This window comes from Carassius carassius, chromosome 11 (genome assembly GCF_963082965.1).
Source record: "Carassius carassius chromosome 11, fCarCar2.1, whole genome shotgun sequence".
In the NCBI taxonomy this organism is placed as follows: Eukaryota; Metazoa; Chordata; class Actinopteri; order Cypriniformes; family Cyprinidae; genus Carassius; species Carassius carassius.
The window spans coordinates 27233483-27253044 of NC_081765.1; the positions used below are offsets into that span (position 1 = coordinate 27233483).

The 19562-nt window shown below is 36.4% G+C and overlaps 1 protein-coding gene across 1 annotated transcript; it reads right to left on the bottom strand.

The window, feature by feature from the left end:
- Positions 1-7954: 7954 nt before the first annotated feature.
- On the bottom strand, positions 7955-19481 carry LOC132153287 (GDP-fucose protein O-fucosyltransferase 2-like). Its single transcript, XM_059562665.1, has 11 exons — positions 19477-19481; positions 18841-18978; positions 18200-18304; positions 14710-14960; positions 14114-14258; positions 11556-11666; positions 11401-11471; positions 11176-11303; positions 10778-10958; positions 8966-9089; positions 7955-8490 (listed from the first exon to the last, which is right to left on the bottom strand). The coding sequence occupies exons 1-11, from the start codon at positions 19479-19481 to the stop codon at positions 8337-8339; spliced, it is 1413 nt and encodes a 470-aa protein (XP_059418648.1). The 3' UTR covers positions 7955-8336.
- Positions 19482-19562: the final 81 nt, after the last annotated feature.

The following is a 19562-nucleotide window of genomic DNA, read 5'->3' on the forward strand; positions in this document are numbered from 1 at the left end:
GAACCCCCCTCGAAAATGAGATGTTAGTTCCAGTGTTGCGGAAAGTTACTTTTAAAAGTAATGCATTACAATATTGCGTTACTACCTAAAAGTAATGCGTTATATTACTTTTGTGTTACTTTTTAAATATGAGCAGGGCTTGATTGTTTTTAATATAAGAAGTTCTATTTATAGCAAATGTAAAAGCCCTTTCACACCATAAAGTGTAATGAATAAACCTCAGGCTGAACACAGGAGAACAAGGTTCAACACTGTTCAGCAAAAAAAAATGAAGCACAATTGTTAGTTTATCTAAAGTCATTTTTGCTTATTAGTATGGTTAAACTGGATCATCAAAGGTCAGCAGCAAAGAAATTTGTTAATAAAATGAGATTAGATACATTTCTGTTGTTTAACATATTTAATTATTGTAGGTCTGCGTCATATTCTGAGTTTGAATTTCACTGTTTTCATTAATTTTGATGAATACTAAATCTTTTTTTCTTTTTTTTGTGATTGGGATGAATTAATGCACATTCACATCTAGAACTACATCATGTTCACATAGTGCACACAACGCCTCTGTACTTTCAATTTCTCCCAATATGTGGACAGGAGACTTGTCAGTCAATAAATGGGAAAACAAAGTAACTGCCGTTACTTTTTTGAAAAACTAACTCTTTCTTGTAAATTTAAAAGTAATGCGTTATTTTACTAGTTACTTGAAAAAGTAATCTGATTACGTAACTCTCGTTACTTGTAATGCGTTACCCCCCCAACACTGGTTACATCTCAAGTGACTTTCAACATACAAATTTTTTCTGACGCCGCTACAAATATGGGCGGGAGCAGGATATATCATCAGGCACCAAGGTTTCCCCTTGATTATCACAACATGGATTCTGATGTGCTTGTACTGTGTCTTTTGCGATGGTGACAAAAGCGTCTTATTATATTGTACTCTGTCTCTCTCTATATATGTAAATTTATGGACACTAAGCAATAAAAAAATTATAAAATGTGTCCGCATTCAAATGTACCATCTGTTCCTGTTTCCATGGACACTGCAAACCATGCAGCTTCTTTTTTTATTTTTTTTTTTATAATCTTTTAAAGATGTTATATAAAATAGGATGCTGCGCTACGGCTAAAATTAGTACTTCCTCCATTTTTGAATTTCTGTACAGAGAGGTCACACAGTGACATATAGATACCTACTGGTCCCACGTCTTCACGTGATGTGAATACACAGGTCAGAGTTCACCAAACTGGAACTTTGGAATGCAGCGAAGTGCGGAAATTTTCATATGAGCATGCGTTTCCGGTCTGATGCATTAATATGCCTATGAATGGAAGTCAACGGAACTAAAAGTGCAGTGTGACCACCCCTTCATTGTATACATTGTGTTCATTTGGTTTTAGATTTGTCATTGTCAATTGTCTAGCTTTGTTGCCTGTAACTACTGTTAGTAAGTTGTGTCCATGTCTATGTTCTTGTTTTATGTAGTCAAATCAAGCCAGCAAGCCATGTATGCTGTGTGTATTGTTTATCTGCTCCCTTTTGGGATATACTAAAACCACACTTGGGTTCTCACAACACTCTTTCAGTGGACATTTTATTACAATCTTACATCCACTGTCAAATGAGAATGCTGCTCTTTAACAGCAGCCTCTACTGAAGTCAACAACCTGTAAGCATGTACTGTTGCAAATATAATTTTTTGTGATGGTTTGTTTTAGTCACTTAGCATGTCAGACAGTGTAGGACAGTAGCTTTTACACAGCACAGACACAAGGTTACTGCTACCCTTCTGATGGTCATTTATGGCCAGTAGCTGCTTCCAGCTGATCTACATGATGATAAGCCGGACTCTCAGCTTGTTGACCTGAGATCAGCATTGTTATACTTGACCAAGTTAATATACCTGTACAAAACAGATAACATGCTACAAAAGCTAACTAAATAAATACAATAAAACAGTTTGACCACCTTAAAGCATTATATGAAATGGTATCTCTTATTGCACAAACAAATTCTAGAATTATATATTTTTATTATAATATAATTTTTTTATTTATATAAAGGTTAATATAATAATAATAATGGTGATAAATGTAATAAAATAACAAACAAAAAGTATTTATACACAAAAATAATAAAAAAGACTGATGATTTAAAGTTTGTTCTCACTACTTGTCTTAGTAAACCTTGTCTATAACGGTTCAGAATCATTCCTCACTGAATTGCCTTTTTTACGTAAAATACACCTATATTTGATTATTGACATATAGCTAACTGAATCTCAGATATTCAATTTATTATATCACCTACAAAAGTAATAAATATGCAGTACATATAAAATTTGTATACTACTAAAAAGAATATAGATGAAGTTATATATTTACCTTGTTAAGCCTGAATTGGATTTAATGTATCGTTATTGAGTCCGATCCGTTTGATATAATGAAGACATTTTGCCAGCTTATTCTTAGCAAAGACCACTTTCCATGTGATATGTCACGAATTTACGAAAAAGTAATATAAAAAAAAACAGGAAAAAAAGCTTAAATCAAGTGTGTAGAGTTTATAACGCGCAGGAGATGTTCTCTCTCTCTCTCTCTCTCTCTCTCTCTCTCTCTCTCTCGTCAGGTGTTCGCGCCGCTGTCTGCAGTATACTATTGTTTCTGTTCTGTATTCTGATTGTCTATACAGACGGGGCGGGTGTTTCTCACACGTTGCATGACCTGTTTGAGGATTCAGCGCATAATGTGAGTGAGAGGGCAAATACGCAATCGAGAGAAATTTGATAGGTAGGCCTATTCAAGATATAGGCGATGTATAACTACCCAAAGTACGGTGCCCCTATACGGTGCCCGTAAGGTTACATGTTCGGTTCACAAAGTTTTGTCGTGGCCACGACATAATAACTGCTGGGAACGTTGTAATATGTTGTGGCCACGAGATATAAATTTGAGGGAACGTCATATTAAATCGTGGTAACGTGATATCATGTCGTGGCCACGAGGACATCCTTATGTTGTGGCCACGACTTCTTGAAAGTGAAAGTGAAAGTGACGTGACATTCAGCCAAGTATGGTGACCCATACTCAGAATTTGTGCTCTGCATTTAACCCATCCGAAGTGCACACACACAGAGCAGTGAACACACACACACACTGTGAACACACACCCGGAGCAGTGGGCAGCCATTTATGCTGCGGCGCCCGGGGAGCAGTTGGGGGTTCGATGCCTTGCTCAAGGGCACCTAAGTCGTGGTATTGAAGGTGGAGAGAGAACTGTACATGCACTCCCCCCACCCACAATTCCTGCCGGCCCGGGACTCGAACTCACAACCTTTCAATTGGGAGTCCGACTCTCTAACCATTAGGCCCCGACTTCCCAAAAGATGGAGCGCTTCAGTATATGTGCCGCCGTGGCGAACACTTCTTTATGTTGAGAGTAAGGCTACGTTCACACTGCAGGCTCAAACGACCCAATTCCGATTTTTTTGCCCCTATGCGACCTGTATCTGATCTTTTCATGACAGTCTGAACGACACAGATCCGATCTTTTCAAATGTGACCCAGGCCACTTGGGTATGTGGTCCTGAATCCGATACGTATCCGATCTTTTGAAATGCGACCTCCGTCTGAACGGCCAGGCCACATGTATCTGACCCGTACGTCATTGATACGCTACAAACGTCATAATTCTGCGTTGAAGTAGGCGGGAACGAGAAGATAAACTGATGAATTCTGTGTTAGTGAAGCCACTCACATCAGTATCCCACCACTCCTGACTGCGACTCCGCACCCACACGTTTCTCTGTACCGACGTTGCTAACACTGCTCCACAAAACGCCATGGCCAAAAACCTTGCTCTCCTGCTTCTTTTTAATTTTCTTCTTAAAACGAGAAGATTGTAATTGTGCTGGCTCCGTTGGGAAAATAACTTTAATGTTGCAAAAAGAGCTCCGCTGTTGACTACACTGTTGTTGACATCAATGTTTAACGTTAGCTACTTCCGCAAACAACGAGTGACGTCGTTGAGCGTTGAGTACTCTTCTGCGCATGCGGGTCACTTCTGGGTCATTTCACGTTCACACAGGAGATCACAAAAGGTCGCATTTAATTGGAAATGTGAACGGCCTTGCAAAAAAATCACATTTTTTCAAAAAATCGGAATTGAGCATTAAGCCTTGCAGTCTGAACGTAGCCTAACATTAGGACATATTTTTCTCTGTGGCCAATGAGGTTAATGCGTAAACAAATTTGTGTGATCATAGCAACCCGAGATTATCAAAAATAGATAAAAAAAAAAAGTTTTATTAACATTAAAAATGTAATTTAATATTTGTATATTATTATTATTATTATAATAACTTATTAGGGTTCTATATGTATTATTATATATGCTTATTTCTCCTTTTATCACTTTACCTAGTTAATGTTTTGTGTAATTATTCTAGCATTTGCTAACCTACCATATATTTTGTACATAAACGCCTAACAATTATAATTATTATACAAATAAAACTACGTCTATGATTAATTCCTCAACGAAACATAGTATTTATAATTATGGTCTATTAATTAGCTGAAATAAAATTGAATATATGTTAAATTTAAACTTTAAATTTAAATCTACTGGATGAAATAAATTACTTTGGCAGGTGTAAATCATTTATAATGTTTTAATAATGTATAATTTTAGTAGCTAGGCTAATATAATGTTTATTTTATTTATTTATTTATTTAATTCAGTAAATTTATATACATTATTGGTTTTGGTTTGTTTGAACTCAGATGGAGTGTCAGCCACATTAAAAAAGTTGACAGCTTAAGTCATTTGTGGATTAATGCGTATTAGAGATGCGAACCCTTTAAAACGATTTAGTTCGATTTGGTGAACTGAATGATACGTTCGCGAACCGGATATCCAGACTGCTTTGTTTTGAACTCTCTCACACAACAGACACGGAAGAGAAGACAATGCTGAATAAAGTCGTCATTTTTGCTATTTTTGGACCAAAATGTATTTTCGATGCTTCAAAAAATTCTAACTGACCCTCTGATGTCACATGGACTACTTTGATGATGTTTTTTTTACCTTTCTGGACATGGACAGTATACCGTACACACAGCTTCAATGGAGGGACTGAGAACTCTCGGACTAAATCTAAAATATCTTAAACTGTGTTCCGAAGATAAACGGAGGTCTTACGGGTTTGGAACAACATGAGGGTAAGTTATTAATTACATAATTTTGCTATCTGGGTGAACTAACCCTTTAAAATATATAATCAGAAATATTCACTGAAGAAAGTGTTTGAATAGGTTATTTATAATAGAGATATTATGAATCATTATGTATGTGCAAGAGTTTTTTTCAGCCATTTCATGATATACTATATATTTTGGTAAAGGACTGTTTGAAAAAAAAAATGGTTCTCTATTCTACACTGAATCAATCAACCAGATCAAATTCTTTTGTTCACTCTGGCTTGATCAGACTGTCTGGTTTTCTATGACCTTTAGATCACATTCAGTGTTTTTGTTTTGTTTTTTTATTCGTGATGGTTGTACAGGTTGTGAAGTTCATGAATCTTTCCTTTGTCTTTAGGTTAAAAGGAAAAGGACAATAACAGTATAGTACATACATTATTCTGAAATATATCACCTAACATTTTAATCAGTTCTAAAACTGATCGTAACAATAAACAGCCAAGATTAGGATCCACATAACACGCTATTGTTCAAATATACTTGAACTATGAAAACTGGCTTGGAAAGTTTTCTAGAAGCATCAACAGAACAAAAGACTGAAAAACATCTCATGTTGCACTCTTTTTTATGAGAATAAGTCACAAAGCATTGTCTCCACTCACAAGTTGAGGTAAAATGAGAAGTATAGCTTTGAACTTACAGATGAGCATCATATGAAACCAGATTAATGCCCCTGGAGAGAGATTGCAAAAACAGTCATTTAAAAATTTGCAAAACCTACAGCAAATTTATTATTTTATACTGTATCTAGCAGACTACTAGAAATTAATTTAGAATAAAAAACATTTATAGAAAAACTGCACAGATTAAAATACAGTACATCTTTGAATGGTAATTGTGAACATAAATTCACATTTCCAGACAATAAAATAAATCTACAAAACAAAAACCTCAACTGCTTGTCCTCAAGTTAAGAATGCTACCATTCCTGACGCTTATCTTAACAGGCTGTGATTTCAGAATATGTACTTTGTACTGGAAGCGTTTACCTCATCTAATGAAAGGAATAAACATTCCATGATTTTCAGCCACCTCAACTACTGCTTTACAAGTTGGTCTCAAGCAAATCAGAGTGCAAAATGACCTTTGGAAACATTATACAAACAAGCCATTAAAATCATGGACAAAAAACCAAGGTACTATCATCACTGTGCAATTTAAAAAAAACACAGCCTTTTAAACTGGAACAGTATTCATAAGTTTTTAAATCTGAATCTCATATACAAAGTGACACATGATTTGGTACCACTTCATCAGCCAAAGAAACAGCTCTGAGCGCGTCACTCGAGGCTCTGCTAGAGGGGACTGTGTCATCCCTCTGTGCAGGAGCGTTTTCAGTCGCTCGGCCTGGTCAGTGAGGGGTTAGACAGGAGGTTAGACAGCTCAACACTTACAAGGCCTTTACAAAAAAAATTGAACATTTTGCTCATTAACAATTATGTTTGCCAACATTAAAAGCCAAGCCTATTGAGCTGTATTATATATTTGATTATTGTAACAGGTACAGTGTACCTTAAGTTATTTTACAGTGTCATTTATATTGTAGTTATTTTGTAGTCAATTTGCCATAGACTTTCGTATTTAATGCTTTTTTTTACATCTTGGCCAGGGGACTACAGATGAAAAATAGCCCTTTGACTAATTCTGGCTTTTTAACCATGTTTGTTCATGTGTTTTATGAAATTGCACTGTCCCCTTTTAAATTACAAATTCAATTCAATTCAATTCAATTAAACACTACCGAGTGTAAAGAAAACTGTGGGAAAGTCTGTTTTTTCTTGTTGTTGTCAGTTTTTTTTATGACAGGCACAGTACTGACATGTTAGAGCAAATAAACACTAATACTGTATGTTCATATGTGTTTTTCTCAAAGGCATAAATTGTTCTGAGACAAAAATAATGGAGATAAGAGCATAAGAGCATATATAATAAGAGCATAACACAAAAAGCCAGGCTTTAAAGGCTGGAGCAAGGGTTAAAAAAAATAATGACCTCTTTCAAAAAGATTTGATTACAGTGTTATAAAACGTTCATCTTGATTATCAACAATCCCAATCAAAGAACTGTAAGAACAGAGCAGCAGCATTCACAAATTCCATATGTGACACAAGATAGAAGTTAAAATCCATTTGATATATTACACTTATGACTCACCTTATCTTCTTTAACTTACAAAGGCCTTACAAACTTGTTACACAATCAAAATCCATTGGCTCTTCCATGAAACAAAAAATTCACCCAAAATGAAAATTTGCTGAAAAACGAGTCTCCTTCAGGACATACAGTAGAAGATGAGTTTGTTTCTTCATCAAAAAAGATTTGCAGAAATGTAGATCCTCTGCAGTGAATGGGTGCTGTCGGAATGGGAGTCCAAAAAAAAAATCACAACAATCCACAAGTAATCCACAAATCTCCATTAGTTAATATCATTAGCTGTGTGTTTGTAAGAAACACATATATTTTTAAGCCATTTAAACTTTAAATTGTCTCTTCTGGCCAAAATACCATTCCATAATCCATAATAATTATTACTCAAATCCATCCCAAATTGTCCTCTCACATCAAAATCCAATTAAATATTTATTTATAACTGTTTTTGACTGTGTATTTCACTGGAGAAGGCAATATTGTGGATAGAGGACTGTGTTTTACTGTAAACAGCAGTTTGAGGTTAAAAACATCTTAAAGATGTTTTTTTTTTTTCTTACAAACGCAACGCTTTTTGTTTCACAAAATGTTAATTGATGGCTTGGAAATTCATGGATTAGCATACTTTGATGTTTTTATCAGCAGTTTGGACTTTCATTCTGACGGCACCCATTCACTGAAGATCCATCGATGAGCAAGTAAGTAATGCTAAATTACTCCTAATCTGTTCTGATAAAGAAGCAAACTCATCCACATCTTGGATGGCTTGAGGGTAAGTAAATGTTCAGGAAATTTCATTTTAGGGTGAACTATTCTTTTAAAAGATTGTATTTTCAACATTGTCAGATAAAACATAAAAAAATATAGAGAATCCTCTTAAATCTGAAAATGTCTGTATGATCAGCATCAAGTTTTCTGTGTGATCAGTAGACAATTTTCCAGTGTGTTGGTTGTTCACATTCATTCTCATCGTCACCACAGAATCGGTTGTAGGTGATTTTAGGATCGAAACCTAGGATCTCCCTTTCCTCGTGTATTCTGAAAGAGAACGTTGGAACCGAAGTCCCAATGAAATACCTGACAAGAAAGTCAATAAAAATGTGAGTGGGTGATGTACTCTTCCAAAAGAGATAAACCATCGCACAAACAAAAAGATTGCAAGATATATTTACAGTAAAATGTCATACAAAAGCATGTGATAGGTAGGATCAAAGGTTGTCATATCTAACAATGAGCAGTTTTTTCCAGTTAAGCAAGTGATTGAGGTGATTGAAATGATCAAGCCATTGCGTCATGGGGTTATACATTTCCTGTTTTAATGCAAAGAAACTTTTGAGTCACACCCAATTCAATGAAACAGCAAAAAATCGAATTAGTAATTGTAATTGCTAAATAAACTTTTAAAGTTAAGTCATTATTTGAAATATTATTTATCTTTCAACACAGTTGATAAGGCAGGTTTGTTCAACTAAAGCATACAAAAAAACTCAATGTCATTCGGCAACCACTTTGTTGTGATGAAAAAAGGAGAGCAGAGGCTGGGATTCAATACCTCCCATGAGCGCAGATCCACTGGTCTATGATGGCCACCCCTCCATCCTTCAAGAGATCCAGGTCCTCACAGGTGGGCTCGTATCGCACCATCTCAGGTAGCATCCTTTTCAGTTTAGATAACTCTAAAAGCAGAAACAGCTTGATCTCACATACATTATATATATATATGTGTGTGTGTGTGTGTGTGTGTGTGTGTATATATATATATATACACACACACACACACACACACACACACACACATATATATATATATATATATATATGTACACAAACACTACTGTTTAAAAGTAAGATTTTTTAAAATGTTTTTAAGTCTCTTATGCTCACCCAGGCTGCATTTATTTGATTGAAGATATGGTAAAAACCAACATATTGTTAAATATTATTACAATTTAAAATGACTGTTTAAATATATTTTAAAATTGAATGATGGCAAAGTTGAATTTTCAGCATCATTACTCCAGTTTTCAGTGTCACATGATCTTTCAGAAATCATTCTAATATGCTGATTTGATGCTTAAAAAACATTTCTTAAAGCTTAGTATTCATGTGGAAACCATATTTCTTTTTTTCCCTCGATGAATAGAAAGTTAAAAAAAAATAACAGAAATCTTTTGTAGCATTACATGTCCTCACTGTTACTTTTGAACAATGCAATGTGTCCTTGATAAATAAAAGTAGTTTTTTTTTTAAAGAGATTTACTGAGCCCACACATGTAAACAGTAGAGTTTAGGAATATAACATCTTAAGTAATGATGAAAATACAGTAATGGTCAATGTGAACATAAATTTAAATTTCCAAACAATAAAAGAAATATACAAAACAAAAACATCAACTGCTTGTCATCAAGTTAAACATGCTACCATTCCTGATGCTTATCTTTAATGGTTGTGATTTTATAACAGGCTTTGTACTGGAATCTTTTACCTCATCTAATTAAAGAAATGAACACTATCGAGTGTAAAATACTGTGTGGCAAAGTCTGTGAAAGCACTTTTTGTTTGTTTGACAGGCACAGTACTTCAAAGGCTGGAGCAGGGGTGAAAAATCATGTTGACCTTTTTCAAAAAGGTTTGATTACAGTGTTTACACAGTTCTTTTTGCGTATCAACAATCCGAATCAAGGAACTGTGAGAAAAGAGCAGCAGCATTCACAAATTCCAGCTAAAAGCCATTTGATATATTCCACTTGAATTTTCAGCATCATCACGCCAATCTTCAGTGTCACATGCATGATCCATTATAAATCATTATAATATGCTGATCTGATGCTTAAAACATTTCTTACTATTATAAATGTTGAAAACAGTTGTACGGCTTAATATTTATGTGAAAACCATCAAAAGATTTTTTTTTTTGATGATTAGAAAGTTCAAAAGAACAGAAATCTTTATCATACATCCTCACTGTTACTTTTGAAGTCTTTGATGAATAAAATTTAGTTTTTTTAGTTTATAAATTTACTGAGCACACACTTTTAAACAGCAGTGTTTATGAATAGAAGATTTAAAGTGAATAAAAATGGCTAATACAAAGCTGTTGGGTGGCTAGAAAAGATATAATTAAATCATATCAGCTACTTTTAAAGTGCTTTTACTGTGTTTTTTAGATATGCATGCTGCTATATATTCTGCTGAACAGAAAATAAATATCAGCTCAAAGCTTTGGAATGAGATTGGTTTAGTAAACAATAACAAATTAACCATTTTTTTTCTATTCTGTGATTGTTTTGTATCATAAATAAATAAATGTGTCTGAATGAAAGCTTGTTGTTTTAGTCTTTTTCAGTCTTTTTAATAGTGTACCTTCTTCTTCTGCATCGGTGGCAACAAAGACTTGTTGAAGCTTGTGCTTCTTCAGGAGACTACGGTTCTTCTTCACTGCTCTTTTGAGGCTGGGCACATCTTCCCTGTGCCCCCAGATGAAGTTCTTCCTACGCAAGTGGACTCCCAGGCAAGGGCCTCCTTTAGCACTGCCAAGCCTGTTCTGAGTCCAAGAGTTTACAAAAGGTCAAGCAAAAAAGTTTGACTGCTTTGTCACCCTGAAATGAGTGTGGGCGTAAAGCACATGACAAACATTCCAGAAATGAACTGTCCTGACATATGAACAAAAGCTCTGACGAAGCTCAAATACTTAATCTTGTCACATAATCACCAGTCTGACTATAGCTTTTATGGCTGGAACTAATGTAAGTGAAACATACTTTCATTTGGGTCCAGTCTTCGTTATATGGCGCCTGGTCCTGTTTGTCTGTGGAGTTTAAATTCTTGGCCCTAAAATCGTCTCCTATGATACGCAAGTGTTTGGCAAACGCCATATACTTCGCCTCGTCTGTAGAACAATAAAATTAGATAGGTGATATATATCTTTCAAAAAGCCTGATTTAGCCAAATTATTTTAAAAAACTTGAAAGTATAAATTCATGGACTTACATCCCAGTAGTCCTTCCCAGCATAATGATCATGAAGGACAAATTCAGCTCTGTCTAGCATTAATGACCTTTGGATTAATGATAACACATGTATAAGACCCCATTTGCATTTAAGAGCTTTTTAATTCAAACTTATTTTCAAAGAGACTTACATAGCGTTTAAGTTATTTTGTAAGACAGGAGCCAAGGTAGAGGCATGACCCTGAGCAGATAAACAGGTGACATTCAATGCTCTGGTCTCCTCATAACCCCAAAACCAACCTCTGGAAAAAAAAATAATAATAATTAAAGAAATTAACTGAATTTCTTTTCCTATGCATTTCTCTTTTTTGCTGTGGAACACAAAAGAACATATTTTAAAGAATGTTGTTTTGTTTGGACTTTTTGGTATGGAGACAAAGTTCAAATGATATTATTTTGCATTCAACAGAACAAAGAAAAAAAAAGAAACAAAGAAAAAATCACAAACTATCACTTTAAATTTGGTTTGTTTCTCACACAAAGCCATTGTTTGGTTTTAAAAGATAATAAAATATAATGCATGATCATCCCTACTTTCTCAAATCGAGCCGATCTCAGATGCCTGTCTCTGTGATGTCTAGGCATGGGCCGGTATGAGATTCTGACGATATAACCTTAGATAAAAATATCACGAGTTCACAGTATTGTGAAAAAAAAAAACTTTTTTTTCCATTGTACACAATATATTTTATTTTTAAGAAAAATATAGAATATTTTGGGACAGTAAACATGTCAGGTTAAATAATAAACATTTATAATACAATTCTTCTTAACATTAAACATGCAGCCCAATATTCAAGAATATAATCAAAACATAATTTCTGTAAAAAAAAAAAATATATATATATATATATATATATATATATATATATATATATATATATATATATATATATATATATATACAGATATGCATCACAACAACTAGGGATCATCGACGCTCAATATGCTCCCTTACCAGAAATAATGTCACATTTCTGACGCGCGAAACATAAACCAAATGAGCCAACTCGATAAATTTGATGACACACGAATGACACGATAGAAGATTTGAAAATACAAACCATTTATTTGTATTTCAACATGAACACACATTGCTAGAAGGGAACAGAAGACATCTAATTAGCATTTATTATTAATATTTATTATTCAAGCTGAAATGTTGTAAGAACATGTAACAGAACGATGTGTATAAAGAGAAAATAATAATTTAAAAATTTTAATATTAATTCATATGTTGTCAGTTGATGTTGTATGTAATGTTAGAATTGTCACTGCAATTCGAGTGGTCACTGTCCCAATGGGCAGTCTTTGTCTTTTTCATCGGTGGAAGAAGTTCCTCGGATTTACCTCCTTCAGCCATCCTATACACCAGAGGTTCCCAACCATGATCCTGGAGGCCCCCCAATACTGCATGTTTTCCATGTCTCCTTAATCAAACACCAGTAACGTGCGGTGAAATCTTGTCATGGGTAGGCTGTGACCTATCAATGTGTGGAATATATGTTCATATATTCATTCAGTTAATTTAGCAACACAAGTTCATATCAGGCATCATCAGATCGCTGCCTGCATTCAGCAAAGTCAGTCATGTGAGGCTAATGCACAATCAAATATAATAATCAAATTAATGGACACATCTATCTTATGACTTATACAACAAACAAATGTTTTGTGCGGGACACAGAGAAGGAGGCGGCGCGGCAGCCTGGTCACTCCATCAAAATGCGCAAACGCGCACAGACAGCCACGGCGCACACACACACACACACACTTTTGGTCTGGTGACGGCGCACCAGGCTACAGTCAGAAAACATTGCGTCAGCAGTACAGCTTTAAAGTACAAAAACAGCTTATTCGCTCCTACAAACTGCTAGGCGCACACACCAACACGCAAGTATACTAGATGCTAGTATTCGGGAAGCGCGCGGATTGAGTGAGAGCGAGTAGATCACGTGACATGAAGCAAGCTCGGTCTCTGCCTCAATGTTGATAATTCAAGACAGCATGAGAACTGACTGCGCATGCGCAAATCTACATAAACTACGTTCTATGGACCAAAGAGGCACCGCTCACCTCTGCCTCAATGGCCATGGCTTTTGAATTTCCTGCATGAAACAACGGTTTTTAGGAGCAAACAGTGGCAAAATGAGTATATTATGTGTATTCCTGAAAATTTTTGTTACAAAAAATTATATTTTGAATAAAATTAATGCAATTAATAATGTGGTGAATTAATAAAGCTCTTGGAATTAATAAATGTAATGTCAACATTTCCTTTGGTGAGGCACTGCCTACCCTGCCTACCCTGACCGCACGTCCCTGTCAAACACACCTGATTCAGCTCATAAGTTCATTAGTAAAGACTCCAAGACCTGAAATGGGTGTGTCAGACAAAGGAGAGATGCAGTGTTGGGGGACCTCCAGGAACGTGGTTGGGATCCGCTGCTATACACAGGTGACCGCTGGCAGGTTTCACACCAGAATACGCCCAATTGCTACTCAAAACTAGCCCAATCGCATTTCGAGGGAGTCCTGCACTTTTCATCTTTGACGACATGTAAAAAAACTGCGCATACAACAGAAATGATATAACAAAATTTTAGTGGTTTTGAAACCATTTACACCCACAACAGTATGTCTGTCAAGAGCAACTGAACTTGCAGAACATGTAACTTTAAAGCAGTACCTGTAATAACCACATTTTTCTTTTGTGTACATTAGCTTTTCGATGCATGTTGGTTCATCCACCATCTCCTCCCATTTCCCATCTGTCCAACCCTCAGCATACCTCTGTAGCACAAGGATCTGGTCAATGAAGGGTCCTCCAGACACTAAGATCAATAATAAAGACACAGAATGTGGGAATCATACTTGAGTCTCAGCTTTTATTGTTTATTAATGCAGTGCCCCTACTCGTATTTAAATACTACACTGTAAAAACATTTACTGGAGAATGTTTGAGAAGAAATTTTTTTTTCAGTTTTTCTTCAGTGTGTTACTTGGTATTCTTTGTAGTTATTTGTGAAAATTACTAGCACTTTCTATTCAAGTTAAAGTGAAATTTGATTGTATATGACTAACTAGACAGTCAAGCAAGACTGTCCTGTATTTTCTGTGCCACTAGCATCACCACATGGAATTGAAAGTAATGTACATATGTTTTTTTTAAACCTGTTTTTCCAACATTCCTCCTGTCTGAATAAATTAATGACAGGTAATTGAATTTAAATAATAACATGTAATTGTAATCTCTCTCAAACACACAAAAACAGCATGGCTCACCAGAAATAAACTCCTCATACTCAATGACAGGTATGTTAGCCTGCAGACTGGTTATGTTGAAGAACTCCCCCCACGGGATGCAAACCTGATTTATATCAGGACTCTGCCAGTGATGCAGACGACCCCATGGAGGCAGTACTAACATCCAGTCGCCATTTTTCCTCAAGGTCTTCAGCAAAGAGGCCATGCGAATGTACACATCTCGGCGAAGATTAAAGCCCTCAGGTGGATTAACATCATATATGAGGTATCTGAGCATTGCATATTACAGGATCAATTTATATATATATATATATATATATATATATATATATACACACACACACACACACACATACACACACACACACACACATATATATATATATATATATATATATATATATATAGAGAGAGAGAGAGAGAGAGATATATATATATATATATATATATATATATATATATATATATATACACACACACACACACACACATGGTCAGAATTGTTGGTACCCTTCGTAAATATGAACAAAGGGCTGTGGAAAAGAACCCTGCATTATTAATCCTTTTGATCATCTATTTAATAAGAAAAAATAATCACAAATATCTAACCTTTTACTGAACTAAAACAATTGAAAATGGGGGGAAATCTCATCATGAAATAAATGTTTTTTCTCAAATACATGTTGGACACAATTATTGGTACCCCTAGAAATTCTTATGAGTAAAATATCTGTGATGTATATTCCCATTCATATTTACAATTATGAGCATACCAGAGTGATTATGAACATGAAACTATCCAACCATGGATTCCTGTTTCACAGGAATATAAATAGGAGGCAAACAAAGACCAAACTCAGAATCAGAAATCAGAAAGAGCTTTATTGCCAAGTATGTTTGTGCATACAAGGAATTTGTTTTAGTGACATAGGCTTCCAGTACACAGAGACAACAACACAGACAAAAAAAGAAAGAAAAATTAGCAAATAAATAAATTTTATAAACAGTTGTGCTATAGATGGTAATGGAATAGAATTGAGTAGGATGCAGGGATGTAATATGATGGAGGGACAACAAATAAGTATAAGGATATTACATTTTTATTGCATAAGTGGGGAACATTTAACTGTTCATGAGGTAGATTGCCTGGGTGAAGAAACTGTTCTTGTGCCTGGCTGTCTTGGTATTTGCGGCTCTGAAGCGCCGGCCAGATGGCTAAAGCTCAAAGATGGGCTAACTTGGATGTGAGGGATCCAGAGTGATTTTCTGAACCCTTTTCCTTACTCTGGATGTATAGAGTTCTTGAAGGATGGGCAGGGGAGCACCAATAATCCTTTCAGCAATCCGAACCATAGCACAGTGCACAGGACAGACTCAATGATGGCTGAGTAGAACTGTTTCAGCAGCTCCTGTGGTAGAAGGAAATACAACCTTTTGCGGCCTTTTTAACAATGGAGTCAATGTGATTGTCCCACTTCAGGTCCTGAGTGATGGTGGTTCTCAGGATCCTAAATGAATTAACTGCTGCCACAGTTCTGTCTATGATGGTGAGTGGTGGGAATGCAGGGGGGTTTCTCCTGAAATCCACTTTGATCTCCACTGTTTTGAGAGTGTTCAGCTCCAGGTTGTTAAGAATGCACCAGACAGCCAGCTGCTCAACCTCTTGTCTGTAAGCAGACTCGTCACCATCCTGGATGAGACTGATGACTGTAGTGTCATCTGCAAAGTGAGTGAAGTGAGTGAAGTGACATTCAGCCAAGTATGGTTACCCATACTCAGAATTTGTGCTCTGCATTTAACCCATCCGAAATGCACACACACAGAGCAGTGAACACACACACACATACTGTGAGCACACACCCGGAGCAGTGGGCAGCCATTTATGCTGCGGCGCCCGGGGAGCAGTTGGGGGTTCGATGCCTTGCTCAAGGGCACCTAAGTCGTGGTATTGAAGGTGGAGAGAGAACTGTACATGCACTCCCCCAACCCACAATTCCTGCCAGCCCGGGACTCGAACTCACAACCTTTCGATTGGGAGTCCAACTCTCTAACCATTAGGCCACGACTTCCCAAACATCAGGAGCTTGACAGAGGGGTCTTTTGAGGTGCAGTCATTGGACATGAATTCCCCCAGTCTCACAAGATGTTGCCTATCTGTCAGAAAGCTGGTGATCCACTGACAGATAGAGCTAGGAACAGAGAAATGGGTCAGTTTGGTCTGGAGGACTGTTGGGATGATGGTGTTAAAGCCGAACTAAAGCCCACAAACAGGATCCTCCAATAATTCCCTGTTTTGTCCAGATGTTGCAGGATGAAGTGCAATCCCATGTTGATTGCATCATCCACAGAACTGTTTGCTCAGGTAGGCAAACTGCAGGGGGTCCAGTAAGGGTCCAGTGATGTCCTTAAGATAAGCCAGAACCACTTTTTCAAACAACTTCATGACAACAGATGTTAGAGCCACAGGTCTGTAGTCATTAAGTCCTGTTATCTTGGGTTTCTTTGGAACGGGGATGATGGTGGAGCATTTGAAGCAGAAAGGCACTTCACTAGGGGTGCACCGATATATATCAGCCGATGATTAATGCGCATCTAGTCAGTAAAGCTGGTTCTCTAAATTCCATCAGGTGTGTGATTTCACATAGAGCAGCTGTTATTACACAGGGGTGCGTTTCCCAAAACCATAGTTGCTAACCTGTTAGGAACTTAGTTGGTTGGCAATGGGAAATTGCATCAACTGGTTTTGGGAAACGCACCCCAGAGCCGTTGTTAATTGACAAGCTGCGCAAATCCTTTTCAATTAACAACGGCTCCGTGTAGTGTAAGAGCTTCTATATGTGAAATCACACACCTGATGGAATTTACCGCTGATTAGAGAACCAGCTTTACTGACTAGATGCGCATTAATCATCGGCCGATATATATCGGTGCACCCCTAGTGAAGTGCCTTCCTGCTTCAAATGCTCCACCATCATCCCCGTTCAAAGATCAAAAGGATTAACAATGCAGATTTATTTTCACAGACTTCTTTGATCATATTTACCATGGATACCAACAATTCTGACCATGTTTGTATACACACACACACACACACACATACATACATACATACATATATACATTTTTTTTTATAATTCATGTGTAAAAATCTGTTTTTATGTAGGCTACTTCTATGTCACTGGAAATGAAACCATACTAAAAACAATTATTTAGTTAGAGAGATATAGACTTGTGAACAATGACTGTTTTAATAATACTAATTATAAAGCCAATGAATGCGATCCAGTCTAATATTAAACAGAAAAACATTTGTATTTGGGTGTTAATGAACGTTATATAAAGGGGAATTCAAGTCTCTTATATCCTGGTAAACACATTAATCTATTTTTACATTACAGCGTCCATATGGCCTTACTTAACAGGAATAAACCAACACAAAAGGACTTAACAGTTTTGGACATTCGCCATGTAAATGTAGGAAGCATCTTTTCCAACAAATGATTCCCACCGAACATCCCGTGATGCAGCAGCCACCGGAGACAACATCATCGACTGCCTGGCACGAAATACATCGTCCTTTGTAGCCGAAGATAATTTATACAATAAAATAGTTAGTTAGGATTAATAACGAATAATGTTGTAAAATATCATGAAAGGGAGCAGACTCAGCTGTTCCCCTCTTATAAGCCATTACTTTCGTAGTCACGCACTTCAGGCGTCGGTACAGTTGCATAGCAACCATAGACTGTATGATAAAAACAGATAGCAACCACTGATCTATAATATATATAGATCAGTGATAGCAACTCAAGCACCTCTACACAACCGGTTTATAACTGAGTTTACTCCTTTTCAGAGTCATGAAATATATATATATATATATATATATATATATACATATATATATATATAGTTAAATATAGCAAAAAACGCGGAGATTTACTTTTACTTCCGTTTTCCCTCCGGCATGGTTTGCAGGTGGCGTCATGTGTCGCAGAAAAAGAAGCTACCTAATATGCGTTAAGCATTGAGCGAGATAGTAGGCTGCATAAGAGGGAAATTCACTTCTTTTGACTCTTGTCGTGGGCCTGTGAATGTCCAACTAAACATTTTAAGTGTGATCAAGGCCGTATTGGTGGCTGTTCTTACCGATCGTACCGAGGGCCAGTCAATTGTGCTGTAGATATCTGCCCGTTGTTGTTTTGCTGCTGTGTGGCGGCTCGTGACGGCGACCAGTGGTGTTGTGCTGTGGAGACGGGGGAAGTTGTGCGCTCAAGTCCCTGATTACTGTGATAGACACACACGGTTATGTGCGCAGGGTTTTATGTAAACGTGTGTTGATACAAGCGCGTGTTTGAGTGAGTTTGGTGCAAACGAGTGTGTGTGTGCGTGTGTGTGTGTGTGTGTGTGTGTGTGCGTGCGTGTGTGTGTACGTTGAGATTATTTGGTTTGGATTAATTTTGCTATATTGGTTGGTTTAATTGTATTTTCTTTTCTGATAAATGTTTTGTTATATTGGTCGATTTAATAGTTCTTCTTGAATCTGATACTTTTGTTATAATTTGATTTCATTGTATTTTTCTTTGATTTGTTGTTGCTTGTGAATTGTGTTCTTGAGATCTTATTTGTCAATTCCTTGTACCATCAAGGATTACCATTGGGACTGGGAGGATTTATTTCGTTTGCTTATTGTGTGGATTGTGGTTTTTGGTTATACAATTGCATGGTGTGATTTTGAGGTGGCTTGAATTTAATTTTTTTTTTCATTCCCAAATGTTAACTTACCCCATGGGATATTGATATTGACTGTCGTGTCCAAGATCCGATTTTACAGGCGACCGCTGTATAACATCAATATTTATTCATTTATT